The sequence below is a fragment of the Myiozetetes cayanensis genome, unplaced genomic scaffold (assembly GCF_022539395.1).
Source record: "Myiozetetes cayanensis isolate MyiCay16 unplaced genomic scaffold, myiCay2020 scf12, whole genome shotgun sequence".
In the NCBI taxonomy this organism is placed as follows: domain Eukaryota; kingdom Metazoa; phylum Chordata; class Aves; order Passeriformes; family Tyrannidae; genus Myiozetetes; species Myiozetetes cayanensis.
This window is the reverse complement of record NW_026086826.1, coordinates 16,651,263-16,675,627: the sequence shown is the minus strand read 5'-3', so window position 1 is coordinate 16,675,627 and position 24,365 is coordinate 16,651,263. Positions and strand designations below refer to the sequence as shown.

General features: G+C 42.5%; 2 protein-coding genes and 1 non-coding gene across 10 annotated transcripts in view; 1 reads left to right on the top strand and 2 right to left on the bottom strand.

Annotated features, from left to right (window-relative positions):
• Window positions 1-358: 358 nt before the first annotated feature.
• RPL5 (ribosomal protein L5) lies at window positions 359-6,952 on the bottom strand. Its single transcript, XM_050306610.1, has 8 exons — window positions 6,834-6,952; window positions 6,039-6,108; window positions 5,828-5,943; window positions 4,439-4,573; window positions 3,684-3,886; window positions 2,689-2,866; window positions 1,169-1,257; window positions 359-522 (listed from the first exon to the last, which is right to left on the bottom strand). The coding sequence occupies exons 1-8, from the start codon at window positions 6,834-6,836 to the stop codon at window positions 423-425; spliced, it is 894 nt and encodes a 297-aa protein (XP_050162567.1). The 5' UTR covers window positions 6,837-6,952; the 3' UTR covers window positions 359-422.
• LOC126635898 (small nucleolar RNA SNORD21) lies at window positions 3,025-3,121 on the bottom strand. Its single transcript, XR_007627827.1, has one exon. It is a non-coding gene; the product is annotated as a small nucleolar RNA SNORD21 (small nucleolar RNA).
• A 111-nt stretch (window positions 6,953-7,063) lies between the features above and the next one.
• The window catches only part of EVI5 (ecotropic viral integration site 5), a 78,102-nt gene continuing 60,800 nt past the window's right edge, over window positions 7,064-24,365 (top strand). For 3 of the 8 annotated variants that reach the window (XM_050306588.1, XM_050306591.1, XM_050306592.1), the window contains exons 1-3: window positions 10,164-10,244; window positions 22,691-22,742; window positions 22,998-23,227. In XM_050306588.1, the coding sequence (XP_050162545.1) occupies window positions 22,734-22,742; window positions 22,998-23,227 (239 nt within the window). In that variant the 5' untranslated portion in view covers window positions 10,164-10,244; window positions 22,691-22,733. Of the gene's footprint in view, window positions 7,215-10,128; window positions 10,245-10,620; window positions 10,751-22,690; window positions 22,743-22,997; window positions 23,228-24,365 lie in introns of those variants that run through there. The other 5 variants (XM_050306583.1, XM_050306587.1, XM_050306585.1 and 2 more) reach the window with 5 other exon arrangements.

Genomic DNA, 24,365 nt, shown 5'->3' with positions numbered 1-24,365 from the left:
TAAGCTACATCCAGACTGCCCCCTAACATTACACTGAAAGAAAAATTGTGAAGGAGAGGTAAAGCCCTTTTTAAAATGTTAAAATCTTTTTCTAGTTAGAAGCAGCAAACTCTTGTACCTAGTCTTTGATACTCACCATGCCAAAGATTAATGAAATTGATTTCCCCTTCTTACAGGAGTAATTCTAATGCAGCAACCTTGGTCTTTGAAGTCTTATCACCTCTCTTCTCAGTGAAAGTTCAATTCACACAGTACTTTGAAAGGGGGAAAAAAAACCCTTTCAGGTACAGATTATCTAGATAATAAAAAAGATTGCCTTTATTTTTATAAACTATATAAATAAGCCAGTCTTACACCGTTGCTTCCTCAATAAATTTATTGCCACTTTTTCCAAAGCGTCACAGAAAACTGTGGAAGTTGTCTTAACTCTCAGTTCTGCGCTCCTGGGCCCGGAGGAAGCTGGCCTTCTTCTGAGCAACACGGTCTTTCTTCTGGGCGAGGGACATCTTGGGACAGTTCCATCTGCAATGTAAGCACAGGGTATGATATAGTCAAGGCAGAAATAAGCAAAAAGGTGGCCAAGAAGCCTGAAGTGCACCACAACTGTGATTAGGAGTGTGATGGAGGAATGTATGTATTCCCACTTCTGTAACAGGTTTTATTTTCTTGCAATGACTTAAGGCTGTAGTTAGGGCACCACAAAAAGATGGAAGTTTGATTTCTCAAGAGGTAAACCCTGTACTCTTTTGTGACTAAAGTGTAGACATTATCAGCCCAATGCAATAGCTACGCCTTGATTTCTTTTCTCCCACACCCCTGAAAAATCAAAATAGTTTAGTACTGACAAAGTAGTGCTCTCAGCTGAAGAGAAGCAGCTTTCCCACTGAAAACACTGAGACCTGAAGATACACACCTCAGAGTTGCAGCTATTCAGGCCACACGCATCCTTCACTTGGAAGTTTTATTAAATATAGTTAAGAGCTCTTGAATTTCAGATTCCTACTGCTAAAGTTAACTCCTAAATTATACAGAACTGCTTTAATCTTAATCTCATCTACAGTGTGGATTTTGACACAACTGGTATGTGAATTGCATTGCTTGTTTTACTGTAACTAAAATATCCCCAACTGAGAAGTCACCTGGATGTTAAAGAGAAGGAGAGTTTTACCTCTTTTTCTTGACTTCTCTCTTGGGTTTCTTTTCATGGACTGGATTGTCCCGTATAGCAGCATGGGCTTTTTTATACATTTCTTCCATCTAAAAAAAAAGAAATTAAAATTTAAAGTCACCAAAATGGTCCAGCTGTATGATATCAAAAATCCAAGATACCCCTAGCTGAGCATGCAATAGAAACCAGTTTCATCACAATATAGCTTGTAATTTGGCATGGTTGCCTTTAAAACACTTCCTTCATATAGGAAAGAACTGCCACAGGATTCAGAAATTCCTTCTGTCACAATGTTAAATTTAAATCTCCAAACCCAAACTCAAGGCATTTAACAGAGAAAATAATTTTATCCTTGTTTTACAGTTAATTACTCTAGAGCCTTAGTTCCCTACAGAACTTAGAAGTCTCATAACTACAGGCTGGCATCTTGCAGTTGCTGAAGCCTGCTTTCAGTGCTGCAGCTTCTCTAGATTTCAATTAAAAGGCAAGCCAGAAAGTTATTCTACCTGGAATAAAACACTTCATGGTCAATTAATAAAAAAATACTTCGCACAAACCCAGGCAACAGAACTTTAATCTTACCACTTTTCAGACCCTACTGCAGTACCCACTACAAAGCTGCTTAATAAAAGGCAGATGTTGTGAAGCTGTAGCTGCTCTTACAAGTCTTGCAAGAACCAAGGTAGTGCCTGCATTGTCCCCAGGGATGCAATAATGCTGCTCTGTCCCAAAGACAATTCTGGCTCCATAATGACACAAATTTTAAGAATACCTTTGCTAGTGGTTAATTAAGACCACTGACCTCAGCTGTGAAAAACTTTCTAGGAATGTATGTTTTAAAGCTCCAGGACCATTTACTAGGAAAACCAGGCAAGAATATTCCAGGCAGCAGGACAAGCATCTGAAAGGAGCTTAATACTTGGAAAAAATGGAAGAAGCACCTCTGTATTCTTACATATTCTCTAATATTTTGCACAAAACACTAAAATTTAAAACAGTACTAAAATAAAATGTGGGTTCATGAAATGCTAGCTCCTAGAAGAATACAGCTAGCTTGGGCTATTCTGTGTTCACCTGGAACACAGAACTACCTCTAGGGTCACACAAATCCTAATACAGATTTGACACAGAACCACATGCTCACAGGTGCAACTGCTACAGCTGCAGAAATGACAGGCTGTGGTGCAGGATAAGGACTGAGTGGATAGCATGTACAGAAACTTCCAAGTTAATTTCTGTATTGGGGAGGAGGGGAAGTGGTCCAGCACAGGATGCAATCCCATAAGCTTTGATAGGCAGAATGTTAAGCTTCACAGCAGAAAAAAATGTCCCACTTTTGAAAGTTCTATGATATACTACACAGCCCTTAATGAAGGAAAAAATATTTTCTTTCCACAGATAACACACAGCATGAATCACAGAATTTTACATATCAAACTTACTTGCATTACTACAGAAGTGCCTACGCAAGACTTACCAGCATCTCTATTAATGCACAAGATCAGCTAGGTAAATCTTACCCCGTCAGGTGTTACATTGTTCTTTATGTACTGGGAGAACTGTTTCTTGTAAGCGTCTTCATCCTCCTCCATCAGGTAACGCATATAATCTGCAACATTTTGGCCCATGATGTGCTTGCGGTGAACCTCCGCATTGAATTCTTTGCTCTCTGAGTCATAGCCAGGGAAACGTTTGGTACTGTGGAACAGCAGTTACAGTCACGACACTGCCAAATGCTCTAATTCAGAGGCTAAGATCCACACACAAATTACTGATACATCAGATTCTCCTACAGGTAACTGAGGGATAGGACCCTCTAATGAAAAATAAGAAGCAGAAGTTTTAAGTTCATCTTGGCTGCCATCAGTCCCGTCTTGAAACACTGCAGTACATCACACACACACCATGGACCAACTACAGAGTGTTCAGTCATTGCGAGTGTCATCACGTAGCAGCCAAGTCAGAAAAACTGGACAGTTAGTCAAGAATAGGACAGCATGGGAGAGGGGAGGAAAACACACAAGAGATCTCAGGATTTTCTTTCCTCTGCTGCTGCCAGCAGAAAACAGCAGTCAGCTTAAAAATGTGATAATTTTAAATGCAGGTGGACTGCTCAGGCTATTGTACTGACAACTGGAGCAACATACCTGGTAAGCACAGGTTTTTATGGTGAAATAATAACTACACACAATTTGGTAAAGACTTAACAGAACTCTCAAGAATATTTACTTAAGTGCATTCAGTCACTTGACTTTTAGTAGAAGCAACGGTGTCTAAAAGTTTCTCAGCATCTCAGCAGTTTTAAGATTCCCAGCAGCAGTATCAGAATTGCACTTGTGGATTAAAAAACAATTGACAAAAACCCCACAAACCCAGAACCTAGGCTACATAATCGTTACCAGGTCAGAACAAAATTATTAACAAGAAGTGTTATTAACACTTTAGTTTAAGCAGACTGTCACATACAGAAGCATCTGAGGTTAAGCCTAAAGAAATTCTTCCAAACATACATTACCTATGAGGGATGGACAGACCACCATCCACTGCACCCTTCAGAGCACCAAATACTTTGTTTCCAGTGGTAGTTCTGGCAAGACCTGCATCCAGGTAACACGTAAAAGCACCAGGCTTGCCATCCACGCTTTCTACATTGTATTCATCACCAGTGACTTCAACTTGGCCTTCGTAGATCTTATCGAGGCCAAATTTATTCAGAAGCTGTGGGGAAAGAAAACGCACTTCTGAAATTCTTCCCATTACTTGACAAAAGGTAGAGTCACCACCACCACTTTAAAATGTGAATCTGCAGTAGTCATGTTTTTAACAAATTTCTTTACAGAAGGCTTTTTAACAATCACCAGTGTAAGAATGTCTGTTATGCTTAAACCTACAGTTCCAACAGCCACACAAGTGATTTTAAGACTTATTCATGAGCCCATGTAGAAAATGGACAGATGCAGGTCACATGTTTTCAAACTCTTCAAGGTACATTTCTTACATTTTCATCTGGACTCCCTCCCTCCACCAAACTTAGGGGCTGAGACTTAAAGCGGGCTGCTGGAGCTGAAACTGTCTACAGCTGTCATACATCTGCGATTTGACAGTCACAAAGAGGCCAACAAATCTGTATGGTAAAGAGCCAAAGTTATTATTTTGAGAAACCCACAGACTGAGGTGGGCTGACACACCACTCAAGGAAGTGGGCTTTCCCTTTCATAAGAAAACCAGAAAAACAAGAGCAGCCACCTGCAGGCGCCGTGACATACGTACCCTGCGAGCCAGGAGCAGGCCTGTGCAGTAGGCGGCTGCGTAGTTGGTCAGGCCAACCTTCACGCCGTACTTGGGCAGCTCGTGGGCATAAGCAGCACAGACAATCATGTCGCCTTCAATCCTGGCATAGGCAATCTGACAACGAAACGAAACGTTAGTGTGCTCACAATTCCAGGCTCCGTTTATTGTTCCTCTGGCGTCTGCTTAAGCCAACAGGAATACCGTATGGAGGTGTGCAGCCAACCGCCAACCTCTGCGTGCAAGCTCAAGGGAGTGCGGTGGTTTGGTTTGCTGGAGGTTTGTTTGGATTTTTTTCCTTGTGATTTTTTTTTTTGGTTGGTTGGTGGGTTTTTGGTAAAGGAATAATCAACTCCTCAAGTAAATACACAAAGAATTCAAATCTGTATTAGTACAGCAAAAGTGTATGTCAGGCATAACTTGTAATTACCTCTCCACATAGACTAAGAGGCCAGGAAATGGCCTACAAAATGAACTTTTCAAAGAATCATTATAGATGGGGGTGAATTCTATCCCACTTTCTGGCACACCTCAGAAAAATGCAAAAAGCATGTGATACAGAGTTTGTGACAACACTGTTGCTAACATTATGGAATGAAATGGGTCTGTGACTATCATCATCTCAGGGGTCTCCCGTGAGACAGCAGTACTATCAGGTATGTTTCTGCTGACTCCCACACCTCCTTTCAACATCCAAAAGTTGTCCCCTTTTTGCAGGATTCCTACATACTGGAAGGGCACTATCAGTCAGATGCACGCACCTGCCACTGATTTTCGAGTTTCAAACATCAAATAACCTCGCCAATGACTGAACTGACTGTTCTCAACAGATAATCATTCTATGAAGGAACAACACTTATACTTTTCCAGCTGTCTCTATTTTGAGCTTAACAACATATATTCATGATACAACAAACATGCCTAAGTTTTTAACTTCAAAATTAGTCAAAACATTCTGAAAATCAAACAAGAAAGTGAGCCCAGTGAGAAACTGCGTATGATGCAAGACACAACCGCATACTTCATAAACATGAAAAATGCTTACTGTTCTTATTTACCAGAAGCCTTTAATCTCACAGGAAAGCCATCATAAGGCCTTGCTGCTTCATATGACCCACATAACATTCACTAAAGCAGTACAGTCTTAGATTGCAAATAACCTCACAGAAGAACATTAACACTAGTAAAACTTCTTTTCTATGATGAACATAAACTATTACTGAAGTTGTGACAACATTAAAGGAACTATTATACAATACAAAAACTGCTCAGATCTAGCCTAAAAATCCCCAGATCCTCCAACTATCCCCCTTCCTGTTCACTTCACCCTGGGAAGGCTGGTGAGCAGGCAGGAAGCACCACAGGCCTTACCTGGCAAATGATGTCTCTGTTGGTAACACGCACAATCATCCTGTACTTAGGAGTGTTGTACTTGTTTTTATCCTGAATTACCAAACGTTTGCGAGCATAGTAGTCAGTTTTTCCCTCTGAAAAAGCAAGAGTTGCAGTGTAGAAAAATGTGTGAACAAAGTAAGAATATTCTTCAATGAAATTTAATTTTATGTTACAGGGAATTTAATACCTCTCCTTCTCCTGAATTTCACTTGGTATCTCTTGAAGTATGCCTTATTCTTGACAACTTTCACAAACCCCTTGGATAAAAAATATAACTAGATGTTATTAACATATAACCATGTAAGTCGAGACCATCCTAACTAAACATGCTATGAATAAAACCGTGGTGCAATCAGGAATAAAACGGGCTTTCTTATACATTTACATAAAAAAAGTCCTAACATTTAAATGGGGGAAAAAACCCAATAGATCAAACCCCATAAATTCTGCCCGTCCCACAGGAACTAGTGCATACTTATCCCCATAACTTCGTACAGAAGAAGAAAACCAGTGTATTTGTTAACTGGAGGCCTGTCTGCCCGGACCGGAGCAGTGACCGTGGTCATTTCCTGTCACTCGCGCACAGCCAGAGACTTCTCGGCCGCGTTCTGCCCGGGAGCCTCTCCCCCCGCAGCCCCTGCCCCGGTCGGTCCGACGGCACCGGCCGCTCTGTCAGACCCGGCACCGCCGCCCCGCGCCCGCGGCCCGGACCCGACCCAGCGGCGCCGCCCGGGCCGGCGGGACCCGGCCGAGCGCGGCCCAGGCCGACAGCGCGGCCGGTGCCGGTGCCGGGCCGTGCCCGCCGGAGCCGCTCGCTGCCGCTGCGGCGCAGCCCCGGCCATGGCAGCCATTGCCACGCCGGCAGCCGCCCAGGGCCCGCCGCAATCGGGCTCCATCCGCCCGGGCGCGGCGGCGCTGCGGATGCCGGGCCGCGAGCGCAGCCCCCCCGAAGCCCCTCGATCCCCGCGGGGCCGGTACCGACCATCGTGCCAGGCACTGTCCGGTCCCACAGGCCGGGGCCCGCTCCGCACGACAACTGCGCTCCGCAGCTCCGGGGGAAAGGCCGCGCGCCGCGCGCAGCCGCAGCTCCTGCCTGCCCGCCGGGGCGGGGCGCCGCGCGCGCCCTGCTGCCCCCTGCCGGCCCGGAGGAGCCGCCGCGGTGCGGGCAGCGCCCGCGGGCACCACGGGACGGGCCCCGCACACCCGCGGCGCTCCCGCAGCTCCCGCACACCCGCGGCGCTCGGCACTGCTGCGGACACACCCCCACCACTGCGGCCAGTGCTGCTCCCCCCTCCTCAACAAAGACATTGCGGTGCTGAGCGGGTCTAGAGATGGGCACCGAAGCTGGTGAAGGGTCTGGAGGGTAAGTCCTAAAAGGAGCGGCTGAGGGAGCTGGGAGTGTTTAGGCTGGAGAAGAGGAGGCTCAGGGGAGACCTTATCGCTCTGTAGAAGTACCTGAAAAGAGCTTGTAGTGGGGCGGGGGTCGGCCTCTTCTCCCAGGCAACCAGCGACACGACGAGAGATCACAGTCTAAAGCTGAGCCAGGGGAGGTTTAGGTTGGACATCAGGAGGAATTTCTTTACAGAAGGGGTGATTTTTGGAATGGACTTCCAAGGGAGGTTGTGGAGTCACTGTCCCTGGAGGTGTTCGAAGAAAGACTGGACGTAGCACTCTGTGCCAGGGTCTAGTTAACATGGTGGTGTTCAGTCAAAGGTTGGACTCGATGGTCTTTTGCAACCTAATTGATTCTATGATTCTGTGATATCAGAGAAATACAATTCTAAGGAAGAAAATAATATTGCTGTCGTCTAACACTTGCATGTAATGCATGATCACAAGTCTCCTTTTGTTAACTACCTAAGCAGTTATTAGCTAGAGATATAGCACAGCAAAGGGGTTTGTAAACAGAAAATAATCCATAAATTTGATCTTTAAAAAATCACCAATTATGGAAATATGACAGAATTTTAATTTCCTTCATTTTCTAGGGAAAATTCTCACAACTGATCAAACAGCAAATAAGTAAAAATATCAAACCAACGAAAAACCCAGTTGAACGCTGTTCTTACAAAATTAAAGATTTGTTAAATTATTATTAAATTATAGATGCTTGGGATTACTGATATTTGATGAATTAAAGCAAGAATTGAACATATGCTTATATACATATGTATATGTATATCTATATACACACTGGATCAAACAGGTCAAATGGCATCAGATTTCTTGACATTGTCAGACAATAATGCATCTTTTTTCCTCATGTATTTATTTGGTTATTCTCATTCATTTTACTTTAAAAAAACAAGAACCCACCTCACTAGTTATACGTAGACCAATATTTTAAAAAGTTTTTAATGTGATATAAATAACCAGGAGAATTAAAGATATAATAAATGTTTCCTACATCAGGGAAGTACCAGCATGGTTCCTGCCAGAAATGGAGTCACCGTCCCTTGAGGTGTTCAAGAAATGACTGGATGACTAGACGTGGTCTAGTTGACAAGGTGCTCATCAGTCAAAGATTGGGCTTGATGATCTTGGAGGTCATTTATGAAAAATAATTTTGTGATCTAAGAATGAATTTTAGAAAGCTCAGAATTCTGCGTGCTTTTCTATTTGTACATGAAGTATCACTAGGGGAGCACATTGTCTTAGCTACTCTGGCATTTAAGTCCACGCTCTCCAATAAGGTTCTGCTGGCCACCGCTGGGCAATTACTTCGATGACAAATGTCTCACAGTCAACGGCAAGACTCCACTAATATGTTGTTAAACAAGGAAAAACAAAATCAATTCCTTCTTCTCTGTAAGAAGACCTTTTACTCCTAAATTAGCTCACCGTGACAGAGATCAGCCTGTTAACCCATCACACCCACACACTTTCTTGCTCATTGTCACCCTGCAAAACGAAGGCTTCCAGCTGAGCTTAGTAGCCCCACCCCTGAATCTCTCACAAATTCAGGGTGAATTGCTCCTCCGGCCTTCAGTGACAATGTTTGTTGAAAGGGTGACTGCTGTTCGTAGAGGCTCTGAACTTGTTGCGGTAAAAGCCAGTATTTTCAGTGCTTTAATGAAGTGCTTTTTAGTTATAATGCATTGATAAGTATATGCTCTTTTCCCCCCTCCCCCATGTTAGTTCTCAATTTCTGTCATATTTTATGTGTTGTTTTTACTTAGCTGAGTTCTGGAGAGCAAGGTATCAGGCAGGTCCTTTAGAGCGGTCTCTTGTATTTGTAAGTCTCTCTGTCTGACGAAACCGGTACTTTATCAGCACCTCCTGCAACCAGGGCCCCCCTCCCTGTTTGTCTGCAGAGGAATTAAGGCAGAAACGCTGTTGTCTGTGACTGGGCTGACCTGTGGTCACTTGTAGGAATCGTACTTCTTTTGCTATATTCACAGCAGTGACAGCCTTACTTCTGTGCAAAAGAGTTATGCTGAAGGCCTACCCATAGCCTATTCCTGCTACTGCTGCTTATTGTTTTTTTAAGTGTGTTCTTTGCATATTTGTCTATAAAGCAGTAGTGCAGAGTGCTGTATGTGTGCTGGAATTACTTTTATTTTTTTAATGAAAATTATTTAAGATTTTATTAGAATTCTTCCAAATTAATATTTCTGTATGGTTTTGTCTAGGAGCCTCTTCTCATTGTAGAAGGACAATGGCAAATGGGCTCATTATTAGACGGGAAGCTGCGCCGGGCAGACAGTGTCTCAGCTGTTTGTGTAACCTAATCGGCATCTGGCTGAAACGTGTCTGACAAATGTGCGCGGGGAAGGGCCCATGTAGCCCGAGGCTGCGTGGTGCTCCCGGAGAACGCGTTACTGTGGGCAGCTTCCAACGCGGAGAACGCGTTGTGAAAATCCCTGGGCAGACGCTCTAATTACACCAAAAAAGCCAACTCTTCGCGGAGTAGGGGCTGCTCGTCCTCTCTCCGCGTCCCGCCGCTGCCGTGAGGGGCGAGCTCGGGGCGGGAGCTCGGATGCCGTGACCCGGGGCCGGGCGGGGGCTCGGCTGACGGCCGGGGCTGTGCCGGTGCGGCAGCGGTGACACCTGCACGGTGCGGGGCACAGCTCGCCGCCCAGCCTTCCAGCACCGGGGCGCCGTGCCAGCCCCCGAGAGCAGCACCGCTGCCGTTCCGCGGAGAGCCTGGCGGGGCAGAGCCGCCGCCGCCGCCTTCCCTTCCCGTTCCCGGCCCGGGGGCTGCGGGGGCCTCGGCGGCCCCTCGCGGCGGCTGCGCGCCCAGTGCGCCTGCGCGGCCGGGCCGGGCCGTGTCCGGGCGCGGGGCCGGCGGGCGCTCTGTGGGCGCTCGGCGGGGGCTCCGTGGGGGCTCGGCGGGCGCGGACACCGATGCCCGCGCGCGCCCGCTCCTCCCGCCGCGGGCAGCGCTCCCAAGGTGAGGCGCGCCGGGCCCGCGGAGGGGCCACGGAGGGAGGGCGGGTGCGGCCGGGCCCGGGCGGGGCGCGGCGCCCCCGGCCCCGCTGTCCCGGCGCGGCGGGGCCGGGCTGGGCGGTGTCGGGGCGCCGCAGGCCGCCCCCGGCCGGGCCCTCCTGGCGGGGTGGGCGGTGCCGGGCAGGGATCGCCCGCGCCCCGCCGGGAGGGCGAGGGGAGGCCGCGCTGCGCGGCCCTGCCCGGCTCGGGGGCTGCGGGGCTGGCGGGGCTCGGGCCCGCGGCGGGAGCTCCGCGGGGACAGTGCCCGGAGGGAGGGGCCGCGGCTCGGGGAGACTCCGACGGGCCCGTCTGCAGAGGGCGAGTTCTGCCTTGGCTGGTGGGAGTAACGCTGAGCCGGGAACCCGCCGGTTTGTCGTTCTTAAGAGAGAGAGAATTTTCAAATAGTGCTTCGGAGGTCTCGTTTCCTGCCACCTCCTGCTACAGCTGCATGAACGTGGTTATATAATGAGGGTAAAAAGTCGATATTAATGTTCTGGCTACTTGGTAGATATTATAGCTGTATTTATTAGTGTCATTTTGCTGTGGTTCCATATAAAGCCTGCTAATTGTCAGCACTGATAATCAGAGCAATTCCATAGTAAACGAGAAGTTGGGTTTATACCATTTTCAGTTTCCAGCGTGAGCTGCCATTAACACTGCATATATCAAAACATAGCATTCTACATCAGTCTTCATCCTTTCCAAAGATCACGTGCTAAAGATGTAGAAAGAAGACAAATTGATACAGAGAAGAGCAGATAATATTCAGTATGCTCTACTTATCTCCAAACGTATTTGTTAAAAAATTCAATTTTTTGTCTAAATTTTTTGAATTTTCTTTACTTCACATGTCTAAGGAAGATGGTAGCTGGATTTTGTTTGGTTTGCTGGTAGATAGTGTTAAAGTGTTTTGTATAAATGTGCCTGTTTATTTCTCTTCCCTTTCTCCAGTGTGCGGTGTCAGCTTTGATGATTATACAGCTCTCTATTTATGCTTATAAAGATTTAAGGCTTATTTTGAAATACACAGCTATGAGTTCTCTTTCAAGTAAGGATTAGGAAAGGAAATAGAGACAGCCAGGGAAAGAAGAGCATGATCAGGAGGAAAGCACTCAGTATTATGAATCAGCATTGCCTGAATCTGATAAAGTGGGATGAGAGCAGCTGTAGGTATTGTCACTGAATATCCATCCAGCACAACAGTACCTTGAACAGGAACAGATGTTTGGAGGACAAAAAAGCTTTAAAAGAACAGTCTTACTTCCTCCCCATATCTCTTCCTAGGCTCCTGCAGGCTGAGGTTTTAAGACTTCCTGAGCTACAGCTGCTGGCTTGGATTTTTTGTTTTGGTAATGTTGGTTGGGTTTTTTGGTTGGTATTTTGGGTTTTTGTCCCCATTGCCCTCCCTGTGTTGGCCTTTTGTAGACTTGTTTAAGTGCTGTTGAACAAGTAAGGAGGAGGTGGTTGGAGAGTGGAATGGTTGAAATGGTGTTAATGGAAAGGAAGAGATGGGAGAAAAACCTTCCCAAATTTATGGGAGAAGAAGGGATGGAGAAAGTGACGTGTCTAAATAATTATTGTCAGTTTGTTCTCTGGGTAGCATTGATAGTAAACAAAGAAGTAATCAAAATGGGAAAACAAGTTCTTTGTCAATGAACTTTGAAAAACAAAACTGTTTACCTTGCGAATTCAAGGTTCTAATATCATAATTTAGAAGGAGGCAAACAGCTGAGTTGGGGGTATGCATACTTAAGATTATGCTTATATTTTCTTATTCTTCCTGTGTTGTTTCCATAACTCGTAGAAAAAAAAGAAATTCTAATACTTAAGGAAGAGACACAGTGGAATTTAATATTTTGGATATAAGTTTAAATATTAAATGCATAGTTTAGAAGAACAAATCTTTCTCTGGCGGTCCAAGAAGAGAAACAATAATGAAAACAAACCCTGAGTTTATGAATGTTGTTTTCTAAACTAGCCTATACTTGCCTTGATTACAGTCTCTTCATTCACTTTTTTCCAGACCCAATTAAAATAGTTACAGTTTAAAAACAGAAAGTAAATATTATAGGAGTATGTAACTTGGAGTTGTTAGATATATTCTCTGAAGTTCTTGACTCTGTCACTGAAGGCTGTAGATAGCATACTGAATTAAAGCCTCGTGTCTTCTGTATTTGTAACAACCAGAATCATCTGTAGGCCAGTTTTTGATCCCTTTAAGTTGGGAATACTGTCTTTCATGCCGTTGTCTCTGCTTAAGTGTCTGTGGATTGTAGTGCACCCTCTTCTTCTCCAACAAGTGGGGATTGCAACACCTGAGTGTAGTTGGCTAGTGACAGTGCAGGGCCTCTGCTCTTGCTGTGCTCATTTCATACCCAGCTGTGATGTGGTTTTGTTGTATGTGTGTACACAGAACCTGTATTCTCAAAGGTAGCAGCAGAAGTCATTTACTGAATTGTAGCTTTTCTATAATTACTCTTAATGTTGTCTAACTTCCTGTGAACTCTGGAAACTATTCGGTTTAGCTGTGAAGTGGTGTTTTGGGGAGGGCCTGGGAAGTGTTGAGCCTGTACAGGGGTCAGGCAAGGAAGGATCTCCTTTCAGTCATGATGACAAGGATGATGCTGTGGGCTTTGTCTTATTTCAGACTGTGTCAACTTTGTTTGCTAATTGTCTGCAAAAGTAATCCTTTCAGTCTCAGCCAGACAGTTGTATATTTGGGGTTAAATACAGTAGTAGGGTTGGTTTTTATTCTGGACAAGAAGTAAGCTGGTGTGACAGAATGACTGTGGACACTTAACTTTTTTGTATTAATTTTCAACTTGGAAAGCAGCTAAAAACCATCACTAAATGTCTTTGTTCTTTGTTCTGAACAAATTTTACCTGGGCTATGCTGCTGAAGTCTGTCATCTTGCCTGACCTGTATTATCTTTACTTACACAGTTAAAAAAAAGAAAAACAAACCCTAACTTAGTGTTTTGGTAATAGGTTGTTATAATGTGTTCTGCTACACGGTAAGCTATTGAACTTCCCAGCTCCTGAGTTTGCTTATGCCCTATTGTCATGACTAAATCTTAGTGATTCTTAGCATAGCATTAAATGCCTCTTTGATGACATCATAACATGTTCTTGATGCTTTAATATAAAGAATATAGTTATATTGGGGTGATAATGTATTAATTATGTAGTTTTTTTCTTTGGTTTCATCAGGGTGGCAGATGGGGCCAGTCTTTCAGTCATGCATTGTTGTTGTCATAAGTTAACCATTCACTTGTAGCTAGGAGGATGTTAGAAGAACTTACTGTTATTTTTCTTACAGAAAACTATCAAATGTCACTTAAAATGGGTGTAAAAAAAGTAGTAGCTAGCCAAAACCTGACACTGGGAACACATCCAGTCCACATAACTATAGAGTGACATTGTACAGAAGTTAGTTTTACATGTCTCATTTTTCATGTATTCTTCTTGATTATATGTAGTTCGAACAATGAGCTGCTTTCAGGCATAGTAAGAGGAAATTCCAGCTTCCATGCTGTCTGAAACAGCAGAGCTAAAACCCCGTATTCATTAAGCAGAATAATTTTTTTCCTCCATTGGAATGCATTACTGGTGGAACTTCACAGGTTTGGCTGAGGCCTAAGTAAGTATTTCTCAGCCCTTCGGAAAAAGAATTGTGATTGGTCTTTCTAAAGACAAAGCTACAAAAGCAAGTTAGAATTCCATAGTAAGACACATTATGTTAAAATGGGCTTGGGATTTTTACATAAATTTTTTGGTGTCAGACTGACACTTAAAAATCATCTGTTTCAATGATCTTCCTTGCATTTTTCCCCTAGTAGGCCATTTTGAAAGAAGTAAACAGGCCCCTACTTCCAAATGGAAGTGCAACAGTCAGTGGCCAACTAATCAGAAAATAACTGACTTCCTTTGATGAGCAGATACATATTTCTGTGAAGAGCCATTTCCCTTTATTTAGTATCTAAGGAAAATTAGATTTCCAAGACCTGTGCTCAGAGCAGGCTGCAGGAGCACTGTTACTTGAATAGCATGGAGGAAGACTCTTCCATAGCCATAAAAACACACTGGTTTCAAGTTATACTGTAAGTGCTAGTGAAGGCAAGTCATGGCTATGCTAAGAAAATTAGTGGGCAAAATGAAGTATTACTGCCAGACCATGAATGTGGGATGGATTGTGTTAGAAGAATTGACTGTTGATGTATGCAGCTGTGTTTATACCTATGTTTACTGGATAGCTTGGACAACTTTCCTATGTGGAAATTACTAAATTGGTTATGCTTCTCATGCTAAAATCTTTACTTTTCATTTCTTGTTGGCTGTCAACAGCTGCAGGTTGCAATGAGTTGTAGTTCACAAGAAAAGCTGATTACCATTCAGTCATTTATTTAGAAACTGGTTTACTCTTTTGAGTTTGAGTGTAACTGATAGAAAGTTGGCCTTTTAGCTGATCATTTAAAGGAAAGAAGAGTAATATCCTGAAGTGGGTTCTCACCAGGCATGTGGTTTGTTTAAAATTATAGTAAGTAATTAATAAAGGGTTAAGTGTTACCATGTTGCATAAGGGCCATGCTTATGTTCTTCAGTTTCTCCATCAAGTCTTCCTTGGAAAGGGAACTGTGCACAGCGTGGTAAATGAGAGATGAGCGTTTGGGTTCTAACCTGCAGGTTGTGGCATAAGTTATATTATCTCTGTAACCAAGGAGAATTAGACTTAGAAAATACTGGAGGTGCTGGTACATAAAACCCAAAGCTGCATGGAATGGTATGTTTTCATGTGTCAGATACTGGATCCTTTTAAACTTACCAATTTAACTCCTTGTAAATTGTGTATACCTTTAAAATAAAGAGTTTTGCTAAAAACATTGATTTTAATTAAGGCTCAGTGAACATTTAAAAAGATGACTCAGTTGTTTCTCACTTCTGGAATATGGACCTAAGCCTTTTAGTAAATTTAACTCCATTTGTATGCTTTTGTTTATTTTTGTTCTAATGTAGGGTAGATGCTAGTCCTGGCTCCTTTCCAGGAGAAAGTTGGCTAAAAGCAACATTAAGGAAGCTAGGCTTTGGGGAATGAGTAGGAAAGTAAAATATGTAGAAAGGAGCTTAAATTATAAACATGTGACCTTCAAAGTGTGTTACTCTTGTAAATGCCTGATGATACTTGAACTCCAGTGAAATGATTGAGTTGCATTTTACTGAAAAGAAAAAACCCTAAATCTTCCAATCTAGTGCATAAACAAACTGACTTTGCAGTCAGTTCTTAGCAGATTAATCTGATTCTTCCCTGTTTTGATAGCCAAGGGGATAGTCCTTCAAGTATATGTGTGTGTCATTGGGCATGCTGAGCCTCAAATACAAAGAAGTTTTCAGCCTGAGGTCAAAGAGAACAAAGGAAGTTCCCTGTTAAAGGTTTTTACTGTAGTCCATCAGTATTTTCTCTTGCAGCCTGAGGAGCTCTCAGCCATCTTACGTACAAAAACACTGCATTTAAGTTCTTTTCCCCTTTATAGAAGGCCTCTGTGGTTTCCTGAAGGTTGTTACATCCCTGTGTCAGATTTGAAACTTTTTCGATAAAGGACCATCTTTAGATGGACAGGAGATAGTGTCTGCAAAAACACTGTGGTTTTTCTCCTCAGCACACGGGCAATGCTTGACAGACTGTAAATCATGCTGGATTTCGGAGGTAATTAAAAACCTGACATTGTTCTTGGAAATAAAGGGAATTCAGTTTAACTTGGTCAGTGATGGAAATGTTAGTCATAGGACTTTGAGCAATGATTTCAACTTTTAGTGGATTGCTACGTTTCTAATGAAGTTCCTTCGTAAAACACCTCACGTATTAGTTGTGTTTTTCCACTTCAAGTTTCTTTGGGACCATCAAAACCTCATGACTCATTAGTCTGATGATGCCTTTTAAAGAATGAAAGCTTTCTGATAAGAAAGATGACTTTTAAAGAATGACAAAGCTTTCTGATAGCATGAGTTTTACACCACCTAAAATGTTAGACTGCTTTATTTTTTTTATATCAGAAAGACTTGGAGAGCTAGTGAGTATCAAATAAAATGGAATCTAGGGAATGCTAGCCATGATACTCCTGACTATTGTTAGGCGATATTCCAAGTAGGATCAGGAATATGAGGGTAAGTCAGGAGTTCTTCCTCGCATGTCAGCAGAAATCAGTTCAATGAATTTGTAGTGTGAAAGACACAAATGAAGCTTATAGTGAAACTATGTTTGAGCCCTAATTTGGGATTTTAGCTTGTCAGGGAGCATGATAGCAGGCTGATTCACCAGCTACCTCTGCTGCATGTGTCATTGACTGAGTCAGTTTAATTTATTCTTCAGATATTAGAATGCCATTAACTTTGAAGCAAGAAGGAGACTGGGTCTGTGGAATGCTATATAACTGGCTTGAAAACCACATACACAATTTCAGCTCCAATTATGTCAGACTTCTTTTTATATGTAGACTAGTATGAAGATTACTTCCTGTATTCTGGAAGTTCCCATTTCTTTCTCTTTTCAGGAAGAGAAGGAATAGTTTAAAGCATATCATATGTGCAGCAGTGTTTGTATAAGGTGTGCAGTTATTTTTACTTTGTCATATGATAAGAATGGTTGAGACAGTATTTTGGGTAATCAAGATACCTGTAACTCTTTAATACCAATTGTCTTTAGGGAAATGCAGTAAGCTAATTGGACGTGTACAGTGAAAAAACTTTTTAAAAACGTATCTGAATAGACTTTCTTAGAAAAAAAACAAATGTCTGGCACTGCAGATGCGTGTGGTGCTAACATGTTTGGGCTTACTGTAAGGGCCTGCAATTTACCTTAGGATTCTCAGGGAAAGAGGTTTATACAAATGTATGTAATGTGGGGTGTTGCAGTCTATTTTCAGCTAACCTTACCTAAAATATTGTGTGTGCTAATCCACTGCAGTGCTCCTTTGAGTAACTCTAAACACAATATTGTAGTTCCTCTAGGCAATAAAGCCCTGTAATCATTACTAAAGATATTAAACATAAAGCTTAGATACTGAGTTTTATACATAATAGGCATGTGCATCTGTGTATAATATCAATATAAACATTTATCTTTGCAGTGACTTTGAGGATGTAGCAGACAGGTCTGTGCCTTGCCTGACTGACTGATCAGGTGGCTGAGAATTGCCAGGGGTTCTGTTTTGCCCATTGGAAACTGCATCAGAGTACAAAGTCTTTACTAATTAAATCTTATGTCCTCCATCTTTCTAAAGATCAGTGTGTTCAAGCTCAAAATCCATCCATTTCTTTAGGAGGTATCTGCATGACCTTAGGCAGGCGGATGCAAACGGGGTCCTCCTGGGTTTGCTGGCACAGCGGGGGCAGTGTAGCTGTTCATACGGCTTGGAGCCTGAATGAATGTCCCTGCTTTGGAGCTGGGTGATGCTGCTTAGTTCCATGTGTGCTCCTGCACAGGTAAGGAAGGTGTACCCCTGCCTGCTTGTCTCCAGACTTAGCCATTTTCACTGCAAAGTGTTGGTGTCCTCAGGAGCAGGCTGGAAGTGGCATTTGTGTTCAAAAATCTCTGATAAATTGGCAGGTTCTTGAGTGAACCCTCTCTATGGAAAAAGCAGGTTTTTAAAATTGGTTGATTCTAGTTTTGATCACATATTAATAATAGTTAATAATGGCTTGAACATCCTGATGGTGCTCTGGATGATTTGGCATACTTCCCAGCCAATGTAGGTTACTTTTTGTACTCTTCAAATATAACTTGAATTTCAGCATCTGACAAATGCTGGGAATAACAAGGAAACCAATTCGCTTTGCAGAGCTGAAAAACTGGCTGAGAGTGAGTTGAGCAAAGAATACTGTTAACTGTGGGCTTCCAGCCTGGGCTGCTCAGCTGGAGAGAGATTGCCTAGACCTGGGAAGTGTTGGGACTTGGGGAGCAGAGCCTGGGCTTGAGCTCTCTGTAGCTGTGGCCCTGTGGCATAAGAGGGCGCCAGGTGGAGCAGCTTTACAAGGTGAGAGCCCCAGCGGGGAGGTGCGCAGGGCACAGGAGGAGCAGCAGAGGTGGGAGGGGGACTGCAATGACAGAGCTGACTCGTGCAGTTGGATTTATCATTGTGGTCTAGCTAAGATCCTAGGAGGGGCACTCTGGTGTATCTGGCTGTCCTTGTTACTGCTACAAACAGCTGAGCACATGACTACAACAATCTCTTCCACTGCAATTAAGAGTAGCAAAGGGAAGGACACTTCGTAACTGAAGTGCAGAGCATCGTTGTTGCCGGCAAAAGGCCTGCAGATCTACCACTGTTTAAATAATAACCAGGTTTTTAAAGAAACATTTGTTTAGGAAAGCCTTGAGGAGACTGTCCAAAAATACAAAGATTAAAGGTTTAAGGAGATCTGCTTTCTTGAGTCTTTCCAGAATGCTGTGTTAAGCAAAATCACATCTCTAAAGCAGGGAGGTTAAACCAAGTGCTCGTACAGATTTTACTGTGTTTCCTGGGGTCGGTGATATCCAATAAAACTATCAGCCATCATCCATAGTGCATGTATTCTCATTGCTGTCACGGTGAGTTTTAATTGGGGAAACCCCAGTTTCTGTGACAGGGCTAGAGAGAAACTTTTAGCTCTTTCCTTTGTGCTGTCAGAGGCAAGAGGGACGTATCTCCGGGCAGTCAGCAGGATTCACTGTGTACGGTGTGTCCGTGTTGCCTTAGAGGAGTGACACACATCTCCTGCCCCAGGGGTGGTCAGCACAACGGTGGGAGGGAGCAGTGGTCTGTGCTTTAGTGATGGCCAAGTAAAGTACCCTGCTGGATGGAACGGTGTACATGGAGCTGAAAAGCTTATGACACGTAGAAGGGATTTTCAGTTTTTATTAAGAGGAGGGTAAAGAGTTGGAAAGGCACGATTAGGAGCACTCAGTGTGTGTCCATAGGAATGCTGATATGTTGCTCCTTACAGGAGGAAAAAATAATTAAACTATATAGATTTGCAGCTTAAATTTGGTAAAATAATTCAAGTAACTGGATCTTTACATGTTGACATTGCTATTCTGTGTTCTCCACATCACTAAAACCAGCTCAACAAATGTAACTGCTATTTTCAAACTTTTCTGAAGCAAATCATTACAAATAAACCCCTATCTAAATAATTTGCTTTATTGCCAGTGATTTTCTGTTACAATTTAGACTAAGCTCTATTTGCATGTTAGTATTTAAAGGCAATCAAAAGATGTACTAAAAAGAAATGAGCAAAACAAAAGCCCTAAAATTACTATCGACAATGTATACCCACTTTCAAAAATCCTAATATTTTAAAACTGACATTGTAATTCTAAACCAGAGTATTTTATTTCCACTTCTCATCAAAATACTGATTTGTTTTCAGATTAGAGTAAAACCACACAGCAGAAAGAAAGGTTTAAAACTGTGCATGTGACTTATTTTACAATTAGTATTCTGATGGTTATTGGATTCTGGAGGCAATTTACCAGAGTCATAAATATGAGAAATACATTTGTTCAGATCAGGTTTCTTGGGACACAACTCAAGGTTTTCTCACTTTCAAATTTCAGTGACCTGTTTTCTGGAAGGTCTTAAGTCACTTGTCAGAGAATAATTCTTTGAAATCTTCTGCCACTGTTATAAATTTTGACATTAACGGAGGTGAAATGATGAAATACGAAAAATCTCGTCGTTCCTCTATCCTATTTAGGGAAATGGATGATGAACTGATAGCTAAATGCCTTCGTGTCTAGGTCCAGGAGTCTTCACTGATGCTGACAAAAACGTGGAAAACCCTTACAAAAACGATATAGGCATGGCTAGATAGCTGTTACAATTTTTCCTGATTTAGCTTGGCCCTAGGTGACTGCCATAACTGGTTTTCCCCAGACAAATTCTTCATGTGTTTTTGGTGCAAACTTCACAGTGAACCTTTTGATCTTCAAACATTTGCTTTTGGCAGCTGTGCACTCTACTTGCTCTGTGTGTCAGTGCTTTCAGAGAGCTGGCTTGGAATAGGTTTGTATTCTGATACATTTTAATGGCACTCTGAGCTGCTCTTAGAAACAGTAGAATTGTTAGATACATTGTTCTGACTCATTTAACTGCTGTTTTGCCTGGTTTTCTTGAGCATACTTTTTCTTGATATTCTTTACATAATTGGCTTTTGAAACCTTTGAGTTAATTTGTTTTATGCCTGATGAAATGCTGGTGAATGAATGTTAGCAAGGTTCTTGATTTCTGTCCCTGACACCACCCTCCACTTGAACTCTCTTACCACGCAGTGTGAGCTTCATATTTATAAGCCAGATTGACCTTGAATTTAGTTTTCTGCCTTAAGTCTTCCCAGTTACTTTGTGAAGAGATAAAAAATTGAATGTGTATTTTCTCTTCCTGTTTGCACTACAGGGTATTACTCAAAATCACTGCTTTCCTAATCTTTATACCTAAGATTCTTAGTTCGGGTGACTCTTAAAGCCTGCTGAGCATGGCAGTCATTTTTACCGTGTTGTTGAGATTGGCCCTGTTTCTGCTGGCACTTATTTTTGGAGTAGTTGCATTACTTGTGATATTTTAAGCAGTTTAAAGCCTTTGAGAAAATAATCAGTCTTAAGTAGATGTATGAGTTACCTTCATTATAATGCAATTTTATTCAAAGTGAAACAGCAGTAACTTATCCTTTCATACTGATAGTGAATAAAGGACATAGACTGAGAGTGAAATATTAATATTAATTAAAATCCTAAAATTAGGACTTTGAAACATCTAGTAATTCTTATTTCTTGTATAAAAGATGGTGTCAAAACTAGTGTTAGAAGTAATTTTTGCCAAGATTGTGTTTAAAAGGTATATGTTGGGATTTCTGTGTTTTGGTTTTTTTTGGTTGGTTGGTTGGCTTTTTGTTTTTTGGGGATTTTTTTTGTAATTGATATACCTGAGTTTTTGTTTCCCACAGTGACATAAGAAACAACTGGAATCTTTCCGATGCTCGTGTCGGGACCTTACTATTCCCACCCTGCATCTGAATGAAGGCTTCTGGCAAAATCTGATGCCGTTTTCAGAATGAATGCAAAGCATATGGAAATTGGCAACCCCTTTGCAGTCTCCTAGGAGAGCTCTTCAGTGTCTTGTTGGGGGTGGAGAGGAAGTGAGAAGGTTGAGTACCACTGGTTTGGGTTTGGCCTGTGGTGTTCCTCTTGTTATCTGAAGGCATTCAGTGTGTCTGCCTTTTGATATGAAGTGAAAATAAAACACTGCTGTATTTGATTGACAAAAAGGTTCTTAGTAGCATTGCATCCAAATAAAAGCTTCTGCTTTAGCAACCAGTCACTCAGTCTGTATCTCGTGCTTCAGATAAATGCACAGTGTTATGATATGGATTTACTCATTCCAGTAGTTCTAATTAGATTCTATTGAAGTATCTTCAGAAGTGATTTTTTTTCCCCTGTAGCTCAGTGTCTTTTGTATCTTAGTAATTATTTATAGGCTGTACTGCAGAATTGTTTGTGGCAACTATTGAGTAATTCAGTGTTTTGAGGAAATCAGCAAAGGTCAAAATAAATAGTTACCAGCAACACCACTTCAAAAGTTCCTCTTCAGCCTTTGTTTTGTGAAGTTTTAACCTTTGCTAGACAACCAGCCCTTCCTCTAAGGTGCATCTGGATTTTCTCTGAGTTAGACTGGAGAAGAATTAAACTCTGAGTCACTGTAGGTCAAAGCCCTATATTTTCAGATGCTGAAGGAAGCTCTAGTGAGGGGTTCACTAGAAAATGCCCCAAGGGCTGCTGTTTTTTCTCCCTGAGTGAGCAGTGGCACTGTTCTGACTGTTCTGACCCCACAGCTCTGGTCAAGAAATAGTAGCAGTTAATGATCAGTGCCAGGTAACCTTCACTTTCCCAGCCCCACTGTTTCCCTGACTGCTCAAGTAGCACCTCTTGCTCTTCCTCCAAAATGCCGGGCCTGTCCAGGCACGGGCAGTGAGATTGGGGATTAAGGGCACTTGGTGTAGGAGTGACCTGAAGGGAAAGTGAGGAAAGAGAAAGCTGGCAGTGTGATGCCTTAAGTGAGACATTCAGGAACTGTTGTAGATTCCTGGGCATAAATTCTTTGGGACTGTTTTCTGCACACTGGCAGATGTTAGAAGATATTTTGCTTTGGTGTAGATTAGAAATGTGGTGCCTCTGCTCCTCTGTCCTGCCACTGTAGGGATTAGTGAAGGTGAGCAGTGGGTGGCCTGGAGGGTTTACACTGATGTACTTGTACTGCTTCAGTGCCTATCGGTAAAGTAGTTGACTGTTTCTATATCTAATTTTCTACAGTTTTTGTGCCATTATTAGTTTATCAAGATGTTTTAAAACAAGCTTTTATTTCTATTTATTTTTGTAATGGGAAGTCGGAGCTGATCCTGGATCCTGTGGTATTTCTGTACTGCAGAGATGAGCTCTGTGAGTATGCATCAGGAATTTCTCTGAGTCTGTCTTTGTGGATGAGCAGCATACTTGCATGATACTTCTATAACCTTGTATTGCTGTTGATGCTTGTGTAACTTCTGACAGCCTTGGGGGTTCTGGAGAGATAAATAATCTCAGTGTCCCTTTGTGCATATTGTATATTTTTCCTTTGTTTGGTGCAGCAGGTTTAGTGGAAAAAAGGAATTAAAAAAGGGCAAGTTTTGCATCCTCTTCTTTTTGTCCTAACAGGTGGCGACAGACAAGGTTGCAGGAAAGCTGAGCTCTACTCTCTCATGGGTGAAGAACACCGTGTCACACACCGTCAGTCAAATGGCCAGTCAGGTGGCAAGTCCATCTGCCTCCTTGCACACAACATCCCCCTCCACTACTCTGTCCACGCCCGCCCTGTCGCCATCCTCGCCAACACAGCTGAGCCCAGACGACTTAGAACTACTCGCAAAACTTGAGGAACAGAACAGGTAAATGGAAAACCTTTTTGCTCTTCAAAATACAGCCCTGAGACTAAAATTGTTTTATTGCAATTGCACCACAGAGGCTGTTAAAGGGGGGTAGGTAAAACTTCATGGCCCAACACTTCAATTCCAAGGCCCTAAGGTTTAAGAACTTGAATTCTTGTGCTATGTTTTTACAGATTCTGGTTTTGTGGAACTCTAAAAGGTGTTTTTCTCTCCTGGTTTTACAGGAGCATTTGTAGTTGCTTCTAATAGTAAGAAATTACTCTGAGTCTGTGATTTTCGGTATCCAATTTAAAATAGAGTATTTTGGGGATGAGACTCGTGTATAACCTTACCTTCTAGGGTCAAAACTATACTTTCTATTAGCTTTTTGAAATCTCAAGTATTTCTTAATTCCATTTTCTCTGTTTCTTTCCATTTTTACCCAGTTCTTTCTTTTAACTATATAACCTTCTATGTGTAGAGATAGTGTTCAGCCACATTCCTCTGTTAACACTACTAGTAATACTTCCTAATTAGTCCTTTCTGTTCATCTTGCCTTTTTTATTGTATAGTAAGTAACTGTTTTCTTGGCAGCCTTTCCATGAGTGCACATTTATCTGCACTGTGTGCAATTAAAGGTGCAGCTTTTAGGTGGATCAGTTGCTCTTGATGTCCACAGTGATTGCAAGTTTGCAGTCTCACTAAGAAATGGAATTGGACTTTATAATTTCTTAATGCTGAATTTCCAGAACCTGTACTCATTTGCACTTTCGAGGCAGGACTTCTAAGTCATCTGTCCTCTTGCAAAATTTGATTATGTTTGATAAATATGTTTCAGTAGTAGTTTGATAAATATGTTTTTGAGAGATTGACTGCAAAGAACTTGAGCTCCAAATATCTTTTTAGACTTGGCAGGTGTCTGCAGGGCTTGGATACCTGCTGGAGATGGCTCTCCCAGTGCTGTAGTGCAGTGCAGGGATTGGTAATTTACCTCAAACTAACTTCTGTTCCAGCTTCTGTGAGTGTGACTGGACTTTGCACTGAGGCAGTTGAGGTGCTCTATTTTTGGTTGGGTTGTTTTTGTTTGTTGTTGCATGGTGGTGCTTGTTGTTGTTTTGTTGTGTGGTTTTTGTTTTGTTTTGTTTTTTTCTCTGCTGAC